General features: G+C 37.0%; 2 protein-coding genes across 2 annotated transcripts; both read right to left on the bottom strand.

Moving 5' to 3' along the window:
* Window positions 1-11571, bottom strand: LOC114107677 (olfactory receptor 7E178-like). Its single transcript, XM_071600709.1, is given in 4 exon segments — window positions 1-91; window positions 2041-2656; window positions 2659-2954; window positions 11537-11571. Coding segments are annotated over 4 exon segments (1038 nt in total).
* A 219-nt stretch (window positions 11572-11790) lies between these two features.
* LOC114107841 (olfactory receptor 7E24-like) lies at window positions 11791-17576 on the bottom strand. The gene is made up of 2 exons (XM_071600674.1): window positions 17527-17576; window positions 11791-12784 (listed from the first exon to the last, which is right to left on the bottom strand). The coding sequence occupies exons 1-2, from the start codon at window positions 17574-17576 to the stop codon at window positions 11791-11793; spliced, it is 1044 nt and encodes a 347-aa protein (XP_071456775.1).
* Window positions 17577-19409: the final 1833 nt, after the last annotated feature.

The following is a 19409-nucleotide window of genomic DNA, read 5'->3' as shown; positions in this document are numbered from 1 at the left end:
TCATTGAAACTTTACATATTTGTGTCCTTCCAGCTGGCTACTAAACTGTGATGTTTGCATTCGTGATAAGAAAATAATACTTCCAACAGTCCTTCCAAGATCCCAAGGTTTCCTCTGCACTACTAGATTACATTATTTCTCTGCTGGGACATAACAAAGAATTTCAGATCCCAAGATTCAACCATACCAGATGCCCAATAAAGGCCCAGACCCCATCTGCAGGATTCATATGAATATCATGTCAGATAGAAGCTTCCTGAAGCAGATGACCATAGGAGGAGGCCCATCAGTGCAGCTCACAGAACAGACGTGGTTAAGCTGAAGGACTGGCTTAAGACATAAGGCTACTTGAAATGCCTTAACTGATGCACAGTATTTATTGTAAGGGAGGGACATCATTTGATATGTTAGTTTATTATCACAACAAGCCTTTAAAAATTCTTGCTCCTCTCTCCATGTAATTTCCATATAATATGCAGATGGAAGACAGTTGTTTGATTTTAAACAATTGATGTATATTCATTTTATTATTAAAAACCTATATCTGTTGTCCAAACAAAAATATGGGTCATTATCAACTACATCCTCTTATTCTGAAGTTCTATTATTGAAATATCTCAGCAATCTGTTTAGAAATAATGCTCCCATGATAAATCACCAAGACATTTCATCCAGTATTATGAATAATATTTCTACTCAGATCCAATTGGAGGGAGAATGGCCTGAAATGGGGTGAGGAAAATAACATTTTATTCCCATATCATTTATTTAACCATGTGCATAATATGTGGAAAATTCTTCACCTCTCTATGCTCATACTGCTTAATAGAAATGGAAACAACACCCATCTCCATTCCAGGTGTGATACCTAAAGGAACATTGAAACTTAGTAAATGTTGGGTCGCCCTGGCATTTTCAAAATAAGAATCCTATCACTATGGAAAAAGTTAGTCTAATGGATAATAAAATTTCAAATGGCATTGCACTCTGGAGTTCTGTGAATCTTAAATGTGCTTTAGCCCTCCTCACAGTGTTTGCTTATGCCCCTCTATTTGTTTTTTTTTTTTTCTTTTTCAATCATGATAATCTCAGACATGATCTTGGAATTTAAAAAAAAAAATGCTACAGGTGTCGTCCAATGGAATACAGGCCAGTATTTCCATGACATAGACAAAAATGTACCAACATAACTTGCCTCTGGTTCTACAAGACATTCCTAAAAGGTATGAAATGGCAGGCAGAAAAAAGCAGAGTGTGTTGAAGACACAGTGATTATGGACATTTTTATGACCCAGGGAATGATCTATTCAATGTTTAAAACAGATTTTTACTTTTTATGCCTCTGTGCCTTTGTGTAGGTTTTGTGGAATCAAAAATGAAAGAGGATTAATCATTCTTCTTCAAATACACAGCATTTACTTGCAGAAGGATAGAAATAAAAGGGCCCATTATAAAAAAAATGCTGACTTTGGGTCAGAGGATATTTTAGTTGTTATGTTTCCCCTCTTACAGTTTCCACCACCTCCCTGAAGCCCTCTCACCTATGTATCCATCCATGAATCACTCCACAGAGGAGGTTAGAGCTCTCGGGGACCAACCATTTCCCACCCAGCATTTCTCACCCAGCATCTGAGCACTCCTGTGCTGGCACCAAGCCCTCAATGCGTGAGTCTTTGGGGGACATTCCAGGTCCAAACTACACCAACTCCCAGCATGTGTTCACACCCAAGGTTCACCAGCAGACGTTCACATGCAAGGTCAACCCACATGCATTCACATCTAAGGTCCACACAACTACACACTGTTTCTCAGTTTTCAAAATCTCACTTGAAATTCCCCATTTATCCCTCCCACAAATAATGACTACCATCAGTCTGCTGTTAAACATCTTGATATATAAAATACAATAAGATACAAAAATAGTGTTACTAATAATGCAGTATTTACAGATTTATTTGCTTCATCTTATTGCATTCTCATAATTACTTATCAAATGGAAGCCAAAAGTCCTGAGATTAGACTGTTCTACTGTGGAGCTGCCTTAGGGTACTTTTAATGTCCTCATTCCTCAGGCTGTAGGTGAAGGGGTTCAGCATGGGGGTGACCACACTGTACATCACTGAAGACACCACATCTTTCTTGGGGGAGGATGATTCAGCTGAACCAAGGTACACTCCAATTCCTGTTCCATAAAATAAGCAAACAACTGACAGGTGAGACCCACAAATGGAGAAGGCCTTGTACTTCCCACCCAAGGATGGGATCCTCAGAATGGAGGAAACTATTTTATAGTAAGAGAAAAGGATTCCTGAGACTGGGAAAAAACCATAGATGGCACCAATAAAATACTTTATTAGACCAAAGAAACTTTCAGAACAGGAAAGACTCAGAACTTGAGCAGGGTCACAGAAGAAATTAGAAATCTCCACCTCTGTGAAGCTGGTAAACTCTAATGCAATCAGAATGTGAATCTGGGATACAAAAATGCTAAACAACAAAGACATAAAAACTAAGAAGCCACAGAGGCAAGGATTCATGATGACTAAGTAGTGCATGGGGTGACAGATGGCCACAAAACGGTCATAGGCCATCACAGTCAGAAGCATACCATCCATACATCCATAAATGATAAAAAAGGACATTGTGACAGGCCACCCACATAGGAGATGGCTCTACTGTGAGTTATAATGTTCAAAATCATTCTTGGGACTGTGGTGGAAATGAAAAATATGTCAATCAAGGACAGGTTGGAGAGGAAGAAGTACATGGGGGTGTGGAGGTGGGACTCAGAGCTGACCGCCAGGATGATGAGCAGATTCCCAAGAATAGTAACCAGGTACATGAACAGGAACAGGCCAAAGAGGATTGGTTGCTGGTCTGGATCCTCTGAGAATCCCAGGAGTTGGAATTCTAAGATGGCTGTTACATTTAGTGCATCTATAATGCTGGGACACCTTTGACAGAAAACAGGGTGGGAAAAAGGAAACAAATGAGCAGCATCCATCACTCCATAGGTACATTTAACTGAATCCTTTATCATTAGAGCATTCAGACTGAGATCTGTACACCTTCACCAGCCTTTCACAATCTGACCAAATCCTCTTGGAACTTTCTCAGTACTGTTCTATGTATCATTTATCCCTTCTGTGCATATGCATTTTTTTGCCATACTAGAAAGCAAACCCAGGGTCTCACACTAGGCAAACACTCTACTAAACTGTATATCCATCCACTTTTATTTTACTTTGAGACAGACAGGGTCTCCCTAAAGTTGCCCAGACTGGCCTTGAAATAGATCTCTTTCCTCAGCAAGCCTAGTAGTGGGTATTACAGTCATGAATCTCTGCACCCAAACTACATACCTGATTTAGAGTCAATCAAATGAACAATGTTAGAAAACCAAGAACACTCCACATAGCAAGATAATGACCACAGTAAAATGCAGTCCACTCTCCAGAAAACAAAAATAGTATAAGAAACATTGCTTCCTCTTTGAGAAAAAAAAAACACACTTTATTAAAGGCAATTAAGAGGCAGTATATTATACATTACCATATACTAAGACAATTGTACAAATCCCTTTTATGAAGAATATTTATAAACACCCCATAAGAGCTAGAACTGCATGATCTGAATATTAAATTAAAGATGAAAATTCATAATCAGAACACATTCCTAGGGACCAGTTTTCTTCTGGGATTTTGTCACTTCTAGGTTTTCTTATTTGCCTCCATGGATTTATGACCTTGGTCATACACTGTTTATCTTTTGAAAAGCAATCAATATGTTTCTCTTATCCTTGGTCTAGATAGACTCAAATATTAAGAAATATGGTTTGATATCTGTATATAATCATTGATGTCATAGACCAAAATCATAGCATTAGTGCACATGGTGCCTGTCGGTGATTTAAAAATAATGAAATATTAGAAAACAATTTGGAATTTTTTTAATTTTATACAAGTTTATTTATATTAGCCCCATACCTATCTGGTGAGGAAAAACCATCCCTTGCAGGATTTTTTTAATTATTTTATTAGTGTCTAATATTTATACATAACAGCTGAGTTTGTTTTATTTTTTTTTAAACTGGGGATTGAACTCAGGGGCACTCAACCACTGAGCCATACCCCCAGCCCTGTTTTGTATTTAATTTAGAGACAGGGTCTCACTGAGTTGCCTAGCACCTAGCCCTTGCTGAGGCTGACTTTGAACTCACAATACTCCTGCCTTGGCCTCCCAAGCCTCTGGATTACAGGCATGTCCCACCATGCCTGGCAATTAAGTTCACTATGACATCATCATGCATGCACAGAATTTAATTTGCTCTTTGGTTTTTCATAGAATAATCTACGATAACATGCTCCCATCCAGCACTATTTTTCTGATCATAATCACTCTCATTACACCAGTTATATGCCCCCAAAATCCAGTTTCAGTTCCAACCTTTTTCGATTATCATATAAGTATTAACATCAGGGGCTGGGGTTGTGGCTCAGTGGTAGAGTGCTTGCCTAGCATGTGTGAGCTACTGAGTTAGATCCTCAGCACCACATATAAGTAAATAAATAAAGTCCATTGACAACTAAAAAATCTAAAAAAAAAACTTTTAAAACTTTCACATCAATCTCTCTGGTATATGAATTATAATTAGTTCTGCTCTGTGAAGAAAACTCAGGATTATGATTTTTGTCAGGTCTCACTATGATTTAATTGAGATAAGAGGCAAAAGAGAAAAGCACATGAACCATTGTGAACACACAGGAACAGATTCTTCATATGGACAAAGCAATAAAAAAGACCTAATTTGCATCATTGTTGTAAGAAAATTTTAAATAGAATATATTGCTTAACTAGTGGCTTTCAATGTTGTGTATCAACATATTTACCTATGTAAATGTTAAAACATTTAGATAGCCTGGTGTCACCCCAAACTCAATTTCATGAGAATATCTGACTGTCTTAAATTATAACTGGCATTAAGATTTAAGATACAGTGCAGTCTCATTACCTGTTATTACAATGAATGAAACAGAATATCAATTTGAAAATATAAATATTTGGTAATAATTGTTTCACAACTAAAATTATATCAAGATTTGAATTATTATCTTTTAAATTTGAGCTCTTGGTATCTCTACATGATTCCTTTCTTCTGCATAGCTCTCCTCCAAACACAGCTACTATCATGAATTTGGTGGACAGATGCTGCTGTCAATGTTTCCATAACAATTGATTTATTTATTCATAAACAGTTTTCTCAGAAACATCCAAAAGTCAAATAAGTTCATCTAAGGAGTGCACAGCACAACTTCTCTTGTCCCTGAAATGTACTACTAGACATCAACATGTGCTTTTTAGTCTCCCTGTGAAGTACAAATACCTGTCTCCAAAGCTTTAAGTGATGTACAGCATGACCTAAGAGAGAGCCATCATGTAACTTTTAAGTTTATTATTATAATACTACTTTCAAAATTGTTATGTCTAGCTGGGTGCAGTAGCACATGCCTGTAATCCCAGCGAGTTGGGAGGCTAAAGTAGGAGGATGAAGAGTTCAGAGCCAGCCTCAGCAAAAGCGAGGTGCTAAGCAACTCAGTGAGACCCTGTCTCTAAATAAAATACAAAATAGGGCTAGGGATGTGGCTCAGTGGTTGAGTGCCCCTGAGTTCAATACTCAGTACCCCCCAAAAAACAAATTTTGTTATGTCTATTTCACACAAGTGAAAATTATAATGTGTGTGTGGTGAATAGTTTTTTGACATCCACTATGGATGAATGTTAATATTATTATTAATCACCTATATCTATTGTCCCAGGAAAAAAATTCATCATCATGTGTACCCACGGTTTTCCTAATATGCACTATCAAAATTACCCCTGAGACCCAGCTAAGAACAATTCATCTGAAGTATCTACTCCAGAAAATTTATATTGTATTGGGAGTATTATCTACATTTGACTCTAGTAAAAGAGAAAATAGCCTGCACTAGGAGTTACTAATACACATTCTTGGCATGTATATTGACCTGCTACATAAGCAGTACCTCTCTGTGCTCATACTACTTAATGGAAATATGAAGAATAACACTCGTGGTCACACCATGTATAGCTTGCAATATACATGTTTGCATCTTAATAAATACTTGACCATTGTGGGGTTTTTCTTAAGAAATCACTAAGAAAACAGTCAATTCTCTGTTTACCTACTCGCTATCTGCTGGTGAACACTATTGTCAAAGGACACTGGAACGATGGAATGATGTGGAAGTCTAACATGTGTCTCAGCCCAAGAAAGGAGGTTTCCTGTCACTCCCATTAATACCTAGTTTGCTTTTTTTATGCCTATGAAAATCTCTGTTGTTGTTTAAAAAATAACTGAATGCTTTAGATGCTGTGAAGCATGAGTATAGGGCCCATGGGCCCATGACAACGGCAAAAACAAGAGTTGTTACTCATATCTCTTGTTCTATGGCACGTTCCTAAGAAGCTGAAAGCACAGACAGGAAAGCCCCAAGTGTGTTGAAAACACCCAGATTATGGCCAGAATCTGTGAACAAAGGAAGTTCTATCCAGTGTTTAACATTTTTTTTTATTTTTTATGTCCTTTATACCAAATATGTTAAAGGCTCTGGGGAATCAGAAATAAGACAATCCTCTCCAAACATACAGCACTAAAATACCACAGTACAGGAAAAGCCTGACTAACTTCAGGTCATAAGACATTTTATTTGAAGGAGTATGTAGATTAACCTCACCATATTGCCATATTAATAATAACCAGCCAACTTTTATTTTCCCCTGTTTTATACATTCATCCCATATTAATCACGTAGGGAATACCCATTTTCTTTTTAATCTCTACTTAATACATCTGTATCAACTAGAAATCTATTTGAATGACAATGTTGATTTTCAGAGATACTAACAACCTGCAGTACGTTCAAGAAACACTAAGTTGGAGCCAACAGCAGCAGTCAAAATGAAACTGTTAAACTCTGAGTCTGATGTGCTTTTTTTTTTTCATTATTTTCCAACCTTAAGAATATTTGAACATAATCCAGAGGCTGAACTGCAGGCACATAACAAATACATTAATAACTCTTTCCAGTTTCCTGCATAGTAATGAAATAGCGATGTGACACTATGTCCATTTTTCAAATTGAGTGCTCTATGCATAAGAAAAGGAGGATATGGACAGCTGCAAGGACATCCCAGAGTGGGGGAAGGAGGGAGGTCTATGTAGAATTATTGTGTGCCCTCTTTGTTTTGGATCTCAGTCATCTCATCCATTCTACCTGAATTTGTGCAGCAGATGTCACACATTATTGTATCCCTAGAACTAACAGAAATTCCAAAATGGGAGCAATAGTAAAGTCCCATCCTGAAGTACAAGAAAGAGAAATGCATGGTTGGCTTGAGAGGGGACAACCTGTCAGCATTGTTGAGCCCAGACACCCTGTGTCTCAAATCCACAGCTCAAGTCAAACATGGCTTCAGTTATTCTACTCAACCTAAACACCTAGCACAAATTTACATAAACAGCTGTGCTCCTTTGGTCTTTGTAAAAATAATGTAGTACTTATACCTTGGGAAGAAATTTGCAGATAAATTCAAACAATCTACATGGATCACATAGCTCAGCACTTGGCACTCAAAATTCTCCAATAAAGATTCATGAGGCTATGGATACTATCGCAGTGCTTAGGATACAGTCGAAAAGGGTGCATTTTTTTTTTTTTTTTTTTTTTTTTTTTTTGCTATGGTGGATAACAGGCTATGGAAAGCAGAGTGTGGGAGGAAAGATTTCTCTTGCAAAAATCACATATGCAAACTCAGAGTACTCATAAGTAAAATTTTGCACATAATTCTTCTCCAATACAACTACCTAGATATCTTGACTTTCCTGATGAAGAGAAAACAATGCTTTGGGTAGTCCCTCCTCCATCCTTCAGTTCCTGCATTGATGATTTGCCCTGTGTCTCTGGTGGGTCATGATGAAGGACTGTGGTTCCAACACTCCTCCCTCCTTGGTAGTAAATGACCTGCTCAGGCTTCAGGATTGGTATCAGTGCAGCCTCCTGATCCAAACCATGGACGGAAGAGACATAGGTACGGCATACATTAGACTGGAGCCATTGAGCTGAGGGACTAGAGGCACAAGCTGACATTGACTTTTATAGGACCTTGGAGACTCAATGCTCAAAGCTCATAATTAGTTAAATTGGCCCACTCTAAGGACTTCCTCATATTAATGGTGGAGGAAGAGGAGGAGAAAATGTCAACAAGAGTTTGTAGTCCTTCCACTACTGAAAAATAATCTTCTGGGTATAATTAATTTCTTTTTAGGCATGAATTTTGCTTTTATTTACATTTTATTACAGTAAAATCAATATTTGGGAAAAAATGCAATTTCTTCGCTGCCAAGTGCATATTTATAGGCATTGATTACACTGAAATTGTAGTAAACTATCATCACCATCCATCTCCAGAAAATTTTCACGTTTGCAAATGGAGGATTTGTTTCCATTTTTAAAACTCCCCAAAACACCCTCCTCAGCAGTGGCTACCCCAGTGTCCTATGATACCTGACAAGAAATTAAAGCCATGGAACTATAAAAATAATGTTACCAAGGAGGCTAAATGGAGAGGATTAGGCATTTAGCTTTGCAACATTTTACAATATATATTCCAGTTGGATGCCACAGGTCCTGTGAAGCCTCCCTAGGACACTTTTAATGTCCCTGATCCTTAGACCATAGATGAAGGGATTCAGCAGAGGAGTACATCATTGAAGTAACCACAACCTTTTAATAAGAAAATGATATACCTGGTCTGAGGTTCACTTCTATGCATGTTTTGAAAATAAGCAGAAAACTGACAGATAAGATCCACAGGTAGACAAGGCTTTTTACTTTCCACCTGTGGGTGGATTCTCAGAATAGCGGAAATAATTTTACATTAAGAAACAGGATTCCTGAGATGGGGGGAGCCATAAACATGAACAATAAGATACTTTACAATATTCTTAGAAAAGGTGTCAGAACAGGTAAGATAAAGCAGCTGAAACTAGAAAATTTCACGCCCTTGAATTCAGTAAATTGTAAGACAACCAAATTTTCAGCTAATAATCCAAAAGGCTAACCAAAAAGACATAAAAATTAATAAGCCTCAGAGGCCAAAGCTCATAATGACTGGGTAATCCTGTATGACAGAAAGCCAAAAAGCTGTCATAGGCCAACACAGTCAGAAGCAGATCAGCTATGTATCCAATAATGATAAAAAGAGATCTGTGTCAAGAAGTGCACATAGGCGATGAGTCTTATTTTGGATGGTGGAGATTTAAAATGCATGTTAATGACACTTTGAAGAGGAATAAATATATGAAGGAGGGCAGGGGAAATCAGATATGATGGCCAGGAGGATGAGCAGGTTCCCAAACAACCCAACCAGGAATATGGACAGGAAAAGCCCAAAGAGGGTGGGCTGTAGTTTTGGATCCTTTGAGAGTCCCAGGAGATGTAACTTTGAGACACATGTTAGATCCTATGCTTCTATATTGCTCATATACCTTCTAAATAGAAAAGAGGAAAAGAAGAAGGAAACATGCAGGCCCAAACACTGTATTTTATTTTATTATTTTTATTTATTTATTTATTTATTTATTTATTTTTGTATTGGCTGATGGACAGCTTGTCTTTATTTTGTTTGTTTATTTTTATGTGGTGCCAAGGATAGAGCCCAGTGCCTCACACATGGTAGGCAAGTGCTCTGCCACTGAGCTACAACCCCAGATCTCTGTGTATATTTTTAATAAAAATATTTATGATTAAAGTATTCAGGCTGAGGTCCATACACCCTCAGTAATATTTCACAGTTCTAAGCAACCCAATGATCTTGGGATTATTTCATTATCATTTGATGTACCATTCACCTCCTTACACACACCTACATTTTTTAATTAGAGGAAGAGAATGCTTGATGCCTGTGTCCAAAGTATCCAAAGCATGGACAGCACCCTGTCTTTTATACTCCTATATTCTCCCTAATCTCGTTTTTTTCTATTTTTTCATAAATCCTTTCTATTTTCTGGAGCAATATTCTCCAATCTGAAATCATTGTTTTTTTCTAGAAGCCCTTTTTTCTTTCCCTCAACCCCATCATGGGCCTCCCTGCTTCTTTCTTGCCTTTCAGTTCTCTTAAGCAAGTCATCCACAAACCACACATTAAATAGTAGAAGCCCAAGGAATGACCTCTGTTGTTTGGATTGGATGGCATTGTGGGGTTCTTGTTTTGAAACACAAGTCTTCAGTCATGTGATTTTAATTGTGGTATTTTTGCTGTGGCATTTGGAGAATGGATTATGAAATTTAGCATGTTGGTGTCCTCCAGTTTAGCTAGTCAAAGTGTGATGTTTGACCTGAGGAGGAGGAAACAACATTTCTAATGTACCTTCCTCCATCCAATGTCTACTTCAGGATTCACCAGTGTATGGTGCATCTCTGCTGTGTTAAAACCAAAGAAAACAGATCTAATGCCCCTCTCCTGCTTGGAGCCCATTAAGTGCCTCCTCAGTCCCTAAGATTGCTATCAATTCAGTCTCAAATAGGAGCTTCCTGATGCAGAACCATGGAAAGAAGAAACATGATATGGAGGCCAGTGGATCAAATAGATCAAGCTGAAGGGCTACAGGCTGATAATTGACATTCGTATGACCTTGGAGGATCAATGCAAAAAGCTCATAATTAGACAAATTGATCCATGTTATCTAAATCCCGAAGGATTTCAGTGTTTCAATATTGAGTATTGTGATGCCTCCAGCTCTACTCTGCTTTGGTTATTCTGCATCTGAGTTGCATTGGCTACTCTGAGTCTCTTGTTCTTCCACACAGATTGTAGAACTGTTATTTCCAGTTCTTCTCAGTACTATATTTTGATGAGTATTGCAATGACTCCTGTAGATTACTTGGTAATGTGGCCATTTTAACCATATTAATTTTTCCTAACTCTGAACATGGGAGGGCTTTCCATTTTCTGGTGTCTTCTCTCTTACTTTTTCCAGCCTTCCATACTTTTCTTTGAGGAAGTATTTCATCTCTTTGGTGAAATTAATTCTGAAGATCTTTTGAGGCTATTGTGAATGGAATTGTTTTCCTGATTTCTTTCTCAACGTATTCATTATTGATATGTAAGAAAGCAACTGGCTTTTGTGTGCTGATGTTGTATACTACAGAATCGTTCAATATGTTTATAAGCTCAAGAAGCCATTGGTGCAGTTTTTAGGATCTTCTACAAATAGGAATATATCTTCAGCAAATAGACAATTAGACTTCTACCACATGATTTATGTTTCTTTATTCTTCCTTCACAAATTCAAGAACAAGGCAAAAATGTACACTTCCATCACCTCTATTCAATACCATCCTTGAAACATTTGTTAGAGAAATTAGGCAAGAAAAATAAACTGTGGTAAATTTAAATCTCAAAACCATTACAGTTTTTACCATTTTCAAGTACACAGCACAACAGCCTTAATTACATTGACATGGTTGTCAAACTATCATCATCATCCATCTCCAGAAATTTTTCACCATCTCAAAGTGATATTTTGTTCCCATTTTAAAAACTCCCCAGACCTCCTTTACCAATCCTGGTTACAAACATTCTTATATGAAATGTGATGAGAAATTAAAGTCATTAATGTTTTGAAGGAGATGAGATTTAAAGGACTAGATGTCTGACTTCACTACATTTTCCAAAATACCCTGCTGCTGGACACCAAACATCCTAAGTTTAGACAGTCCTACTGTGCAGCCTCCTCAGAGCACTTTTAATGTTCCTGTTCCTCAGGCTGTAGATGAAGGGATTCAACATGGGGGTGACCACAGTGTACATCACTGAAGCTACCACAACTTTTCTGGGAGAATGTGACACAGCTGATCCAAGGTACGCTCCAAAGCCTGTCCCATAAAACAAGCAAACAACTGCCAGGTGAGAGCCACAAGTGGAGAAGGCTTTGTACCTCCCCCCTGAGGATGGGATCCTCAGAATGGAGGAAATTATTTTATAGTATGAGAAAAGGATCCCTGAGATGGGGAAAAGGCCATATATGGCACCAAGAAAATACTTTAGGATGTTATTAAAGAAGGTGTCAGGACAGGCCAGGTTAAGAAGTTGAGAAGGGTCACAGAAGAAATTAGAAATTTCTACACTTTTGAAGTTAGTAAATTGTAAGATGATCAAATTGTGCAGTTGGGAGTCCAAAAGACTAACCAAAAAAGACACAAGAACTAAGAAGCCACAGAGTTGAGGGTTCATGATGACTAAGTAATGCAGAGGGTAACAGATGGCCACATATCGGTCATAGGCCATCACAGTCAGAAGCATATCATCCATACATGCAAAAATGGCAAAAATAGACATCTGTGTCAGGCAGCCCACATAGGAGATGACTCTGCTGTGTGTTTGAATGTCCACAATCATCTTTGGGACTGTGGTAGAGATTACACAGATGTCAGCCAAGGACAGGTTGGAGAGGAAGAGGTACATGGGGGTGTGGAGGTGGGGGTCAGAGCTGACAGCCAGGATGATGAGCAGGTTCCCAAGCACTGTGACCAGGTACATGCCCAGGAACAGTCCAAAGAGGAGGGGCTGCAGGTCTACATCCTCTGAGAGGCTAATGAGTTGGAATTCAGAGATATGTGTTCTATGTTGTGCTTCTGTGTTGTTTGGACACCTTTCAAAAAAAGAAAAGAGGTTGAGGAAAAGGGGACACAGTAATAAGTACCTAACACATTTGAATTCATGTATTTGCAAGTGAAATATTCTCACTTGAAGTCCACACAACTTCAACAATAACTCTCAGTAGTGAAAAAATCCAACTCCCTGAAACACTCTCGTTGTTGCTTTATGTGTTATTCACCCCTTCTTTCTATATGCACTTACAGGCTTTGAAGAGAACTTTAAGCAGAATGTTAGATGTATAGGAACAGTAGACAGAACAGTACATGAGCACAATAAAATTCAGTCTACTCTTTCTGGAAAAAAATACAGAATAAGTAATAGCCTTCCTCATTAGGAAAGCATCACTTTAATACAAGGAAGTTAAGAAGCAACCTAACATACCTTATTGTGGACCTTGAGACAAATTCTCTTGTCCTATAATATTTGAAACAGTGTGTGAGGACTCACTGAATTAAGGTAAATAGGAGAAGACATTTTTACAAGCCTGTTGTTATCTGGAGTTTTCATCTGTCTTTGGTTTTCTGATTTTCTTCCTTTGTGGATTTAAGTTTTTCCTTTAAAATTATGTAAAATACAACAGGTACATGGAAAAGAAAATGAGGCATATATACACTGTAGAGTTTCACTCATCCATTAAGAAGGATGAAATTGTGGCATTTGGTGGTCAATGGGTGAAACCAGAGAACATCATGCCAAGTGAAATAAATTAGACTCAGAAAGTCAGGAGTCAAATACTTTCTCTCATATGTAGAAGCTACAACAAAATTTTAAAAAAAGATGCAGGGCTGGAATCCCATGAAAATAGAAGAGATATCAATGGAGTTAAGTGTTTGAGGGGGAGAGAGGAGGCATGGGAAATGGGAGGAATGTTGGAGTTAAATTGACCAAACTATCCTAGTACATTTATGAACATACCACAGTGAATTTCACCATTGTCTACATTTTGTAAAACACTAATTTTTAAAACTATAATAAATAGAAAAAAGAACAGTGGGAAGGGAATAGGAGGAGGGAGGAGGGGAAAGAAAGGGAAAGTACTATAGATGAATTGGAGCATACTGTATTTCATGCTTGTATAATTATGTCAAAATTAACCCCAATACTATATATAACTATAATATACTAATAAAAAATTTAGAAAATAAAAAGCTATTTAATTATTATTTCTCATCTTTTTGCTATTGTTTTAAAGTCCAGTATTGCACAAAAGTGTTACCTTATTTAACTCTTCTTCTCAATGCTATTAATATGATTCATTATTTAACATGTAGAGGTATATTTCAGTTGTCACTTTCCACTTTATTCCTCTCATTTCTTTTTTAAATTTTTTGAACACCTATTAGCATATGTTGTTTCCATTACAATAAATCATGGCCAGAATAAAAAGTACTTAAATCCAGAAGTGAGAAAAAAATCATGTAAAATAAATCAAGTACCCTTGACTTTGTTGGACTTCAAATATTGATAACTATCATTAAATGCACATAATCAATGTTATCTCGGACAAAATATGTGGAATTAATATACTCAGTACCTCTCAAAGTCATAAAAATAATAAATGATAGAACATTTCTTTGAATGGTTTTATTTTATAGTGGTTTATGTGCAAAAATACACACAATACTAATCCGTACACTACCAATAAAGTGTCTGGTGTTAGGCAGGCATTTATTTCTTTTCTTTTTCTTTGTTCTATATCCCATTGTGGCATGCTAATTCTGCTACTATTTTTCTAATATTAACCCATAAAATTTACATTTAACTATTTTAGCACCCGTGAAAACCCCAAAGCTCAGTTTTTGTCCCAACCTTATTATTTATACTTCATATATTTTCTGTTCAATCTTTCCTGATACATGTATTGCATATTCTCTTACTTCAGCCACATGAAGGAAACTCAGGTTCATTAATACAGCTATGTGATTGAACTGGAAAACAATGTAAAAGAGAATAGAACAGGAAATAATGTAAACATCACTGGGAAATTGCCTCATCCTATAAAATGGCACTGAAACTTACCTACTTTATATGGCTGTTACAAAAGTTTCTTTAAAATTCTTTAAATTGTACTACAAGTAGTTCTGTCTCACTTATTAATATAAAATCATTTACTGTCCAAGTACCCTGATCTCGGATCAAAAGCAATTGTATCAGCATATCAGTATTTGAAGTTCTTGGTGGTACATTCTTATACCAGCTTTGAGATTCAGTGCCTTAAAATATTTCTTGGCACTTAAAACTAGGATCATGATACCAGGCTCACACCTGTAATTCCAGCATCTCAGGAAGCTGAGACAAGAGGATTGTGAGTTCAAAGCCAGCCTCAGCAGAAGTGAGGTTTTAAGAAACTCAGCAAGACCCTGTCTCTAAATAAAATATAAAATAGTATAGGGATGTGGCTCAGTGGTTGAGTATCCCTGAGTTCAACCCCCAGTCCCCCAACAAAAAAAAAATAGGATCATGATAATCTCTTATTATTGCCAATAATACCCACTATCCATATTGAAATAACAGCATTTGATAATACTTGTCTCCATTTAAAAGTGACCTGAATAATTATTGATGAAATTTGAGTTGTTTGGGTATCACAACATAATTCCTCTCTCCTGCTCAGCTGTGTTCCAAACACAGGTATTGTCATGAATAGGAAGGGTATTATTTCTTGTCAATGTTTCCATATTAGTATTAACATATCTGGAAGCCATTTTCCTAAAAATCTGGCCTAAAAAGTACTTAAAGCATAGCTAAGTAGATTACAACTCAATGCTTAATGTATCTAAAATGTACTAGTTTACATAAATATGTGATTTTTAAGTCCGTTTGATGTACATTCTTCTACTTCAAAGGCTTTATCTGATTAAACATTACCTAAAGAAAGGACATCATTTAACCTGTAAATTTATTATATAATAATCAGTTTTAAATACACGTGCCTCTCTATAATAAGAAAACTCAATTTGAACAAGATTTTAGAGTTTTCAACCTAAAATCCTACTACAAATTACATAAAAATTTGTTTTTTAATTTTATTTCATATAAAATTAAAATATTTGGCAGTTTTAACATTTGGAAAACTATGGGAAGTAGAACCAAGGTGGGAAGAAAGCAAGACTCTGAATGATATTTCTAGGACCCCACCACAACCAAGATCATAAACTTCACAATCCTGGTAACCGAAATTTGAACCATTTTTTTTCTCCCATCTACTCTCCCAAAATGCATGTCTGTCCTGGTGTTGAGGAAACAATGCTTCATACAGTTCATACTCCGTCATTCACCTCCCTCAGCACTTACTGATTTGCACTGGGACTCTGGTGAGTCATGGCCAAGGAGTGAAGATCCAGAGCCCATCTGATGCCTGGTACTCAATGAAGCCTCAGGCTCTGTCCCCAGGATTTCTATCCATGCAGACTCAGATAGGAGCTTCCTGAAACAGAAGGAGGAGGCACAGGGATGGAGCCCACTGGACTCAGAACCATCAAACTGAAGGGCCGCAGGCACAGACTGATTGTTGACTGTTATATGACCTTGGAAGCCCAATGCACAGAGCTCCTAACTAGCCAAATTGGTCCAGGTTATTACAAACTCTACAAGTCTCCTCATATCAATGCCAGCTGAGGAAGAGAAAAATCAGTGTCCACAAAAGCTCTTGGGCTCTTCCTCTACACCAGAGTAAGCTCCTGGGTTTATCATTTCTTTCATTAATTATTTCCTTTGCCTTGATCCATTTTTATGATGGCAAAATTTCATTAACTCTAAAAATGGCAATTTTCCCCATTGCCAAGGGCACAGATCAGCAGCATTAATCACACTCACACTGTGGTGCATCCATCACCAGCATCCATAGCCAAACTGAAAATTTCTACACAATGTAAAAAACTTGCAAGTCCTCCCAGCCACAAAATTGGCTCCCAACATTCTCCCATCAAAAAGGATGACAAATTGAAGCCATTGTACCACAACAATAATGTGACCAAGTGTCAGGCTAGATTTCCAGGTTTATTTTTATAGTTCTATTGCCTTTTCCACCCTACATTTAAACTGATTACTCAGGTCTTCAAGATCTGCTATGGAGTCTCCTTAGGACACTTTTTAGGTCTCTGTTCCTCAGGTTGTAGTTGAAGGGATTCAGGATAAGGATGAACAAGGTGTAAATGACGAAGGTCACCAAACACTTTCTGGGATATTGATGTAACTGAACCAAGGCACATTCCAATGATGATTCCACATTATAAGCCAACAACTGACAGAAGAGAACCAGAGTTGCAGAAGCATTTACACATCCCACATGGTGATGGGATTCTCAGAATGGAGGAGACAATATTTTAGAAAGATAAAATAATCCCTGATGGGAAAAACACAAATATGCCACCATACTTGATAATGATATTAGAGACGGTATCAGGACAGGTGACATTAAAGAGTTGAGAAGGATCACTGAAGAATTGGAAATTTCTACATCCATAGAGTAAAAATATTATGATACAATCAAATTGTGCACCTTAGTGTCCCAGGGCTAACCAAAAGACACCAAACTAAGAAACCTGGAGTCAAGGGTTCTTGATGATTGGGTAATGCAGGGGGGAACTCATGGCCACAACATGTCCTAGGCAATGACAGCAACATACCATCTCTACTTCAAAAAACAAGAAAAAAAGTGCCATCTGTGTAATGCAGTCCACATGGGAAATGATTCTGTTGTGATTTTGGATGTTCACAATCATTCTTGGGACCCTGATGAGGTGAAACAGAGTCAGCCAATAACAGGTTGAAGAGAAGAAGTACATGGGGGTGTGGAAGTTGAGGTTGGAGCTGACAGCCAGAATGATGAGCATGTTTCCAAGAACAGTGACCAGGTACATGGACAGGAACAGTCCAAAGAGGAATGATTAAACTGGACCCCGGGAGGTGCCCAGGAATAAGCATTTCATGACATATATAAGGTTTTCTAACATATTGTTTGGAAACATTCTGGGAAAATAAAGAGTGTTGGATAAAAGAAAAAATAAGCAAGGGAGGAAGATTACCTCTAGATAGGGAATAGGGGTGGGAGGGAAAGGGAGGGAGAAGGGGAATTGTATGGATAGTGAAAGGAGACCCTCATCATTATACAAAATATATGTATGAAGATGTGAATTTGGTGTCAACATACATTGTATATAATCAGAGATATGATAAATTATGGTATAATAGTGTATTAAGATTTATAATGAATAAATAAATAAATAAATAAAAGAACAATAAAGAAACACCCAACACTCAGTATATATTTTGAATTCAGGTATTCAAAGTAAGATATTCACTCTTGAGGTACACACACCTTCTGCAATACTTCTCAGTTGTGACAAAACAATTTTTACAACACTCAAGTTACGTATTCTGTGCTATTGTCTATGGACACCTACTTTAGAGACACTCAATTGAGCATGTTATCATAAAAAGCCAAGATCATTAGAGATAAATTCATGGTAACTAAAATAAATACAACTCTTTGAATAAAAATATAGAGAATAATAAGTATACTTCCCCTTGTAATAAAAATCACTTTTAGAACTGAGATGTAGCTCAATGGTAAAGTGTTTGCCTCTCCTGCACAAGGCCCTCAATTTTTATCCTCAGTACCACCAAAAAAGAAAAAGAAAGAAAATTCACTTATTAAGGAAAATTAAGAAACAATTCAATATTATTGCTAACTTTATTCTACAAAAATGGCACTTACCATCTGTGTTTAGAATGCTTGTGAACTTAATCCTAGTGGCTCGGTTAGCTGAGGCAAGAGAATCATGAGTTCAAAGCCAGGCTCAGCAACTTAGAAGGCACTGAGCAACTCAGCAAGACCCTATCTCTAGGTAAAATATTATAAAAATGGCTTGGGATGTGGATCAGTAGTTAAGCACTCCTGGGTTTAATCTCCAGTACAAAGAAGAAGAAAAAACAAAGAATGCTTATGAACACTCTGTAAGAACTAAAACTATCTTATCCAGACCTTAATTTATGATCAATAGTTAGTGACTGGAAAACATTATGTGCCAGTTATTCCAGCAGTTTTTCAACATTTTTGGGTCTTCTCATTTCCCTTCTTTCTACATGCAGCACTCAGTCAAATAATATTTATCTTTTAAAAATCATTTAATATATGACTCATTTGCCATGGTAAACAAAAAATTTTAATATAGTTTAGTTAAATTTACATAATCATACATCACTGACCACAAAAGTAGCATTAGCGTACACTATACCACTCAATAATTAAAACATAATGAAGTTTGAAGTAACATTTTTGAAATTTTTATTTAATATGGTTTTTCAATATTTTTATTGGTGCATTGTAGATGTACATAATGGTGGAATTTGTTATTATGTATTCATATATGCACAAAATATAACAACATAATTTGTCCAACAACACTCCTCAGCATTTTCGCTTTCCCTCCCCCCACTTCCCGGGTCCCTTTCCTCCATTCTACTGATCTCCCTTGGATCTTCATGAAACCCCTACCCCACATTTCTTTTCCTTTTTTCTCTTTAGTTTTCACATATGAAAGAAAACATGTGACGCTTGACCTTCTGAATTTGACTTGTTTTACTTAACTAATGATCTCAAATTCATTCCATTTTCCTGCAAATGACATGATTTTATTTTTCTTTATGGATGAATAAAACGTGTG

The sequence above is a fragment of the Marmota flaviventris genome, chromosome 1 (genome assembly GCF_047511675.1).
Source record: "Marmota flaviventris isolate mMarFla1 chromosome 1, mMarFla1.hap1, whole genome shotgun sequence".
NCBI classification, from domain to species: domain Eukaryota; kingdom Metazoa; phylum Chordata; class Mammalia; order Rodentia; family Sciuridae; genus Marmota; species Marmota flaviventris.
Note: the sequence above shows the minus strand (reverse complement) of the source record. Positions and strands in the feature narration are given on the sequence as shown.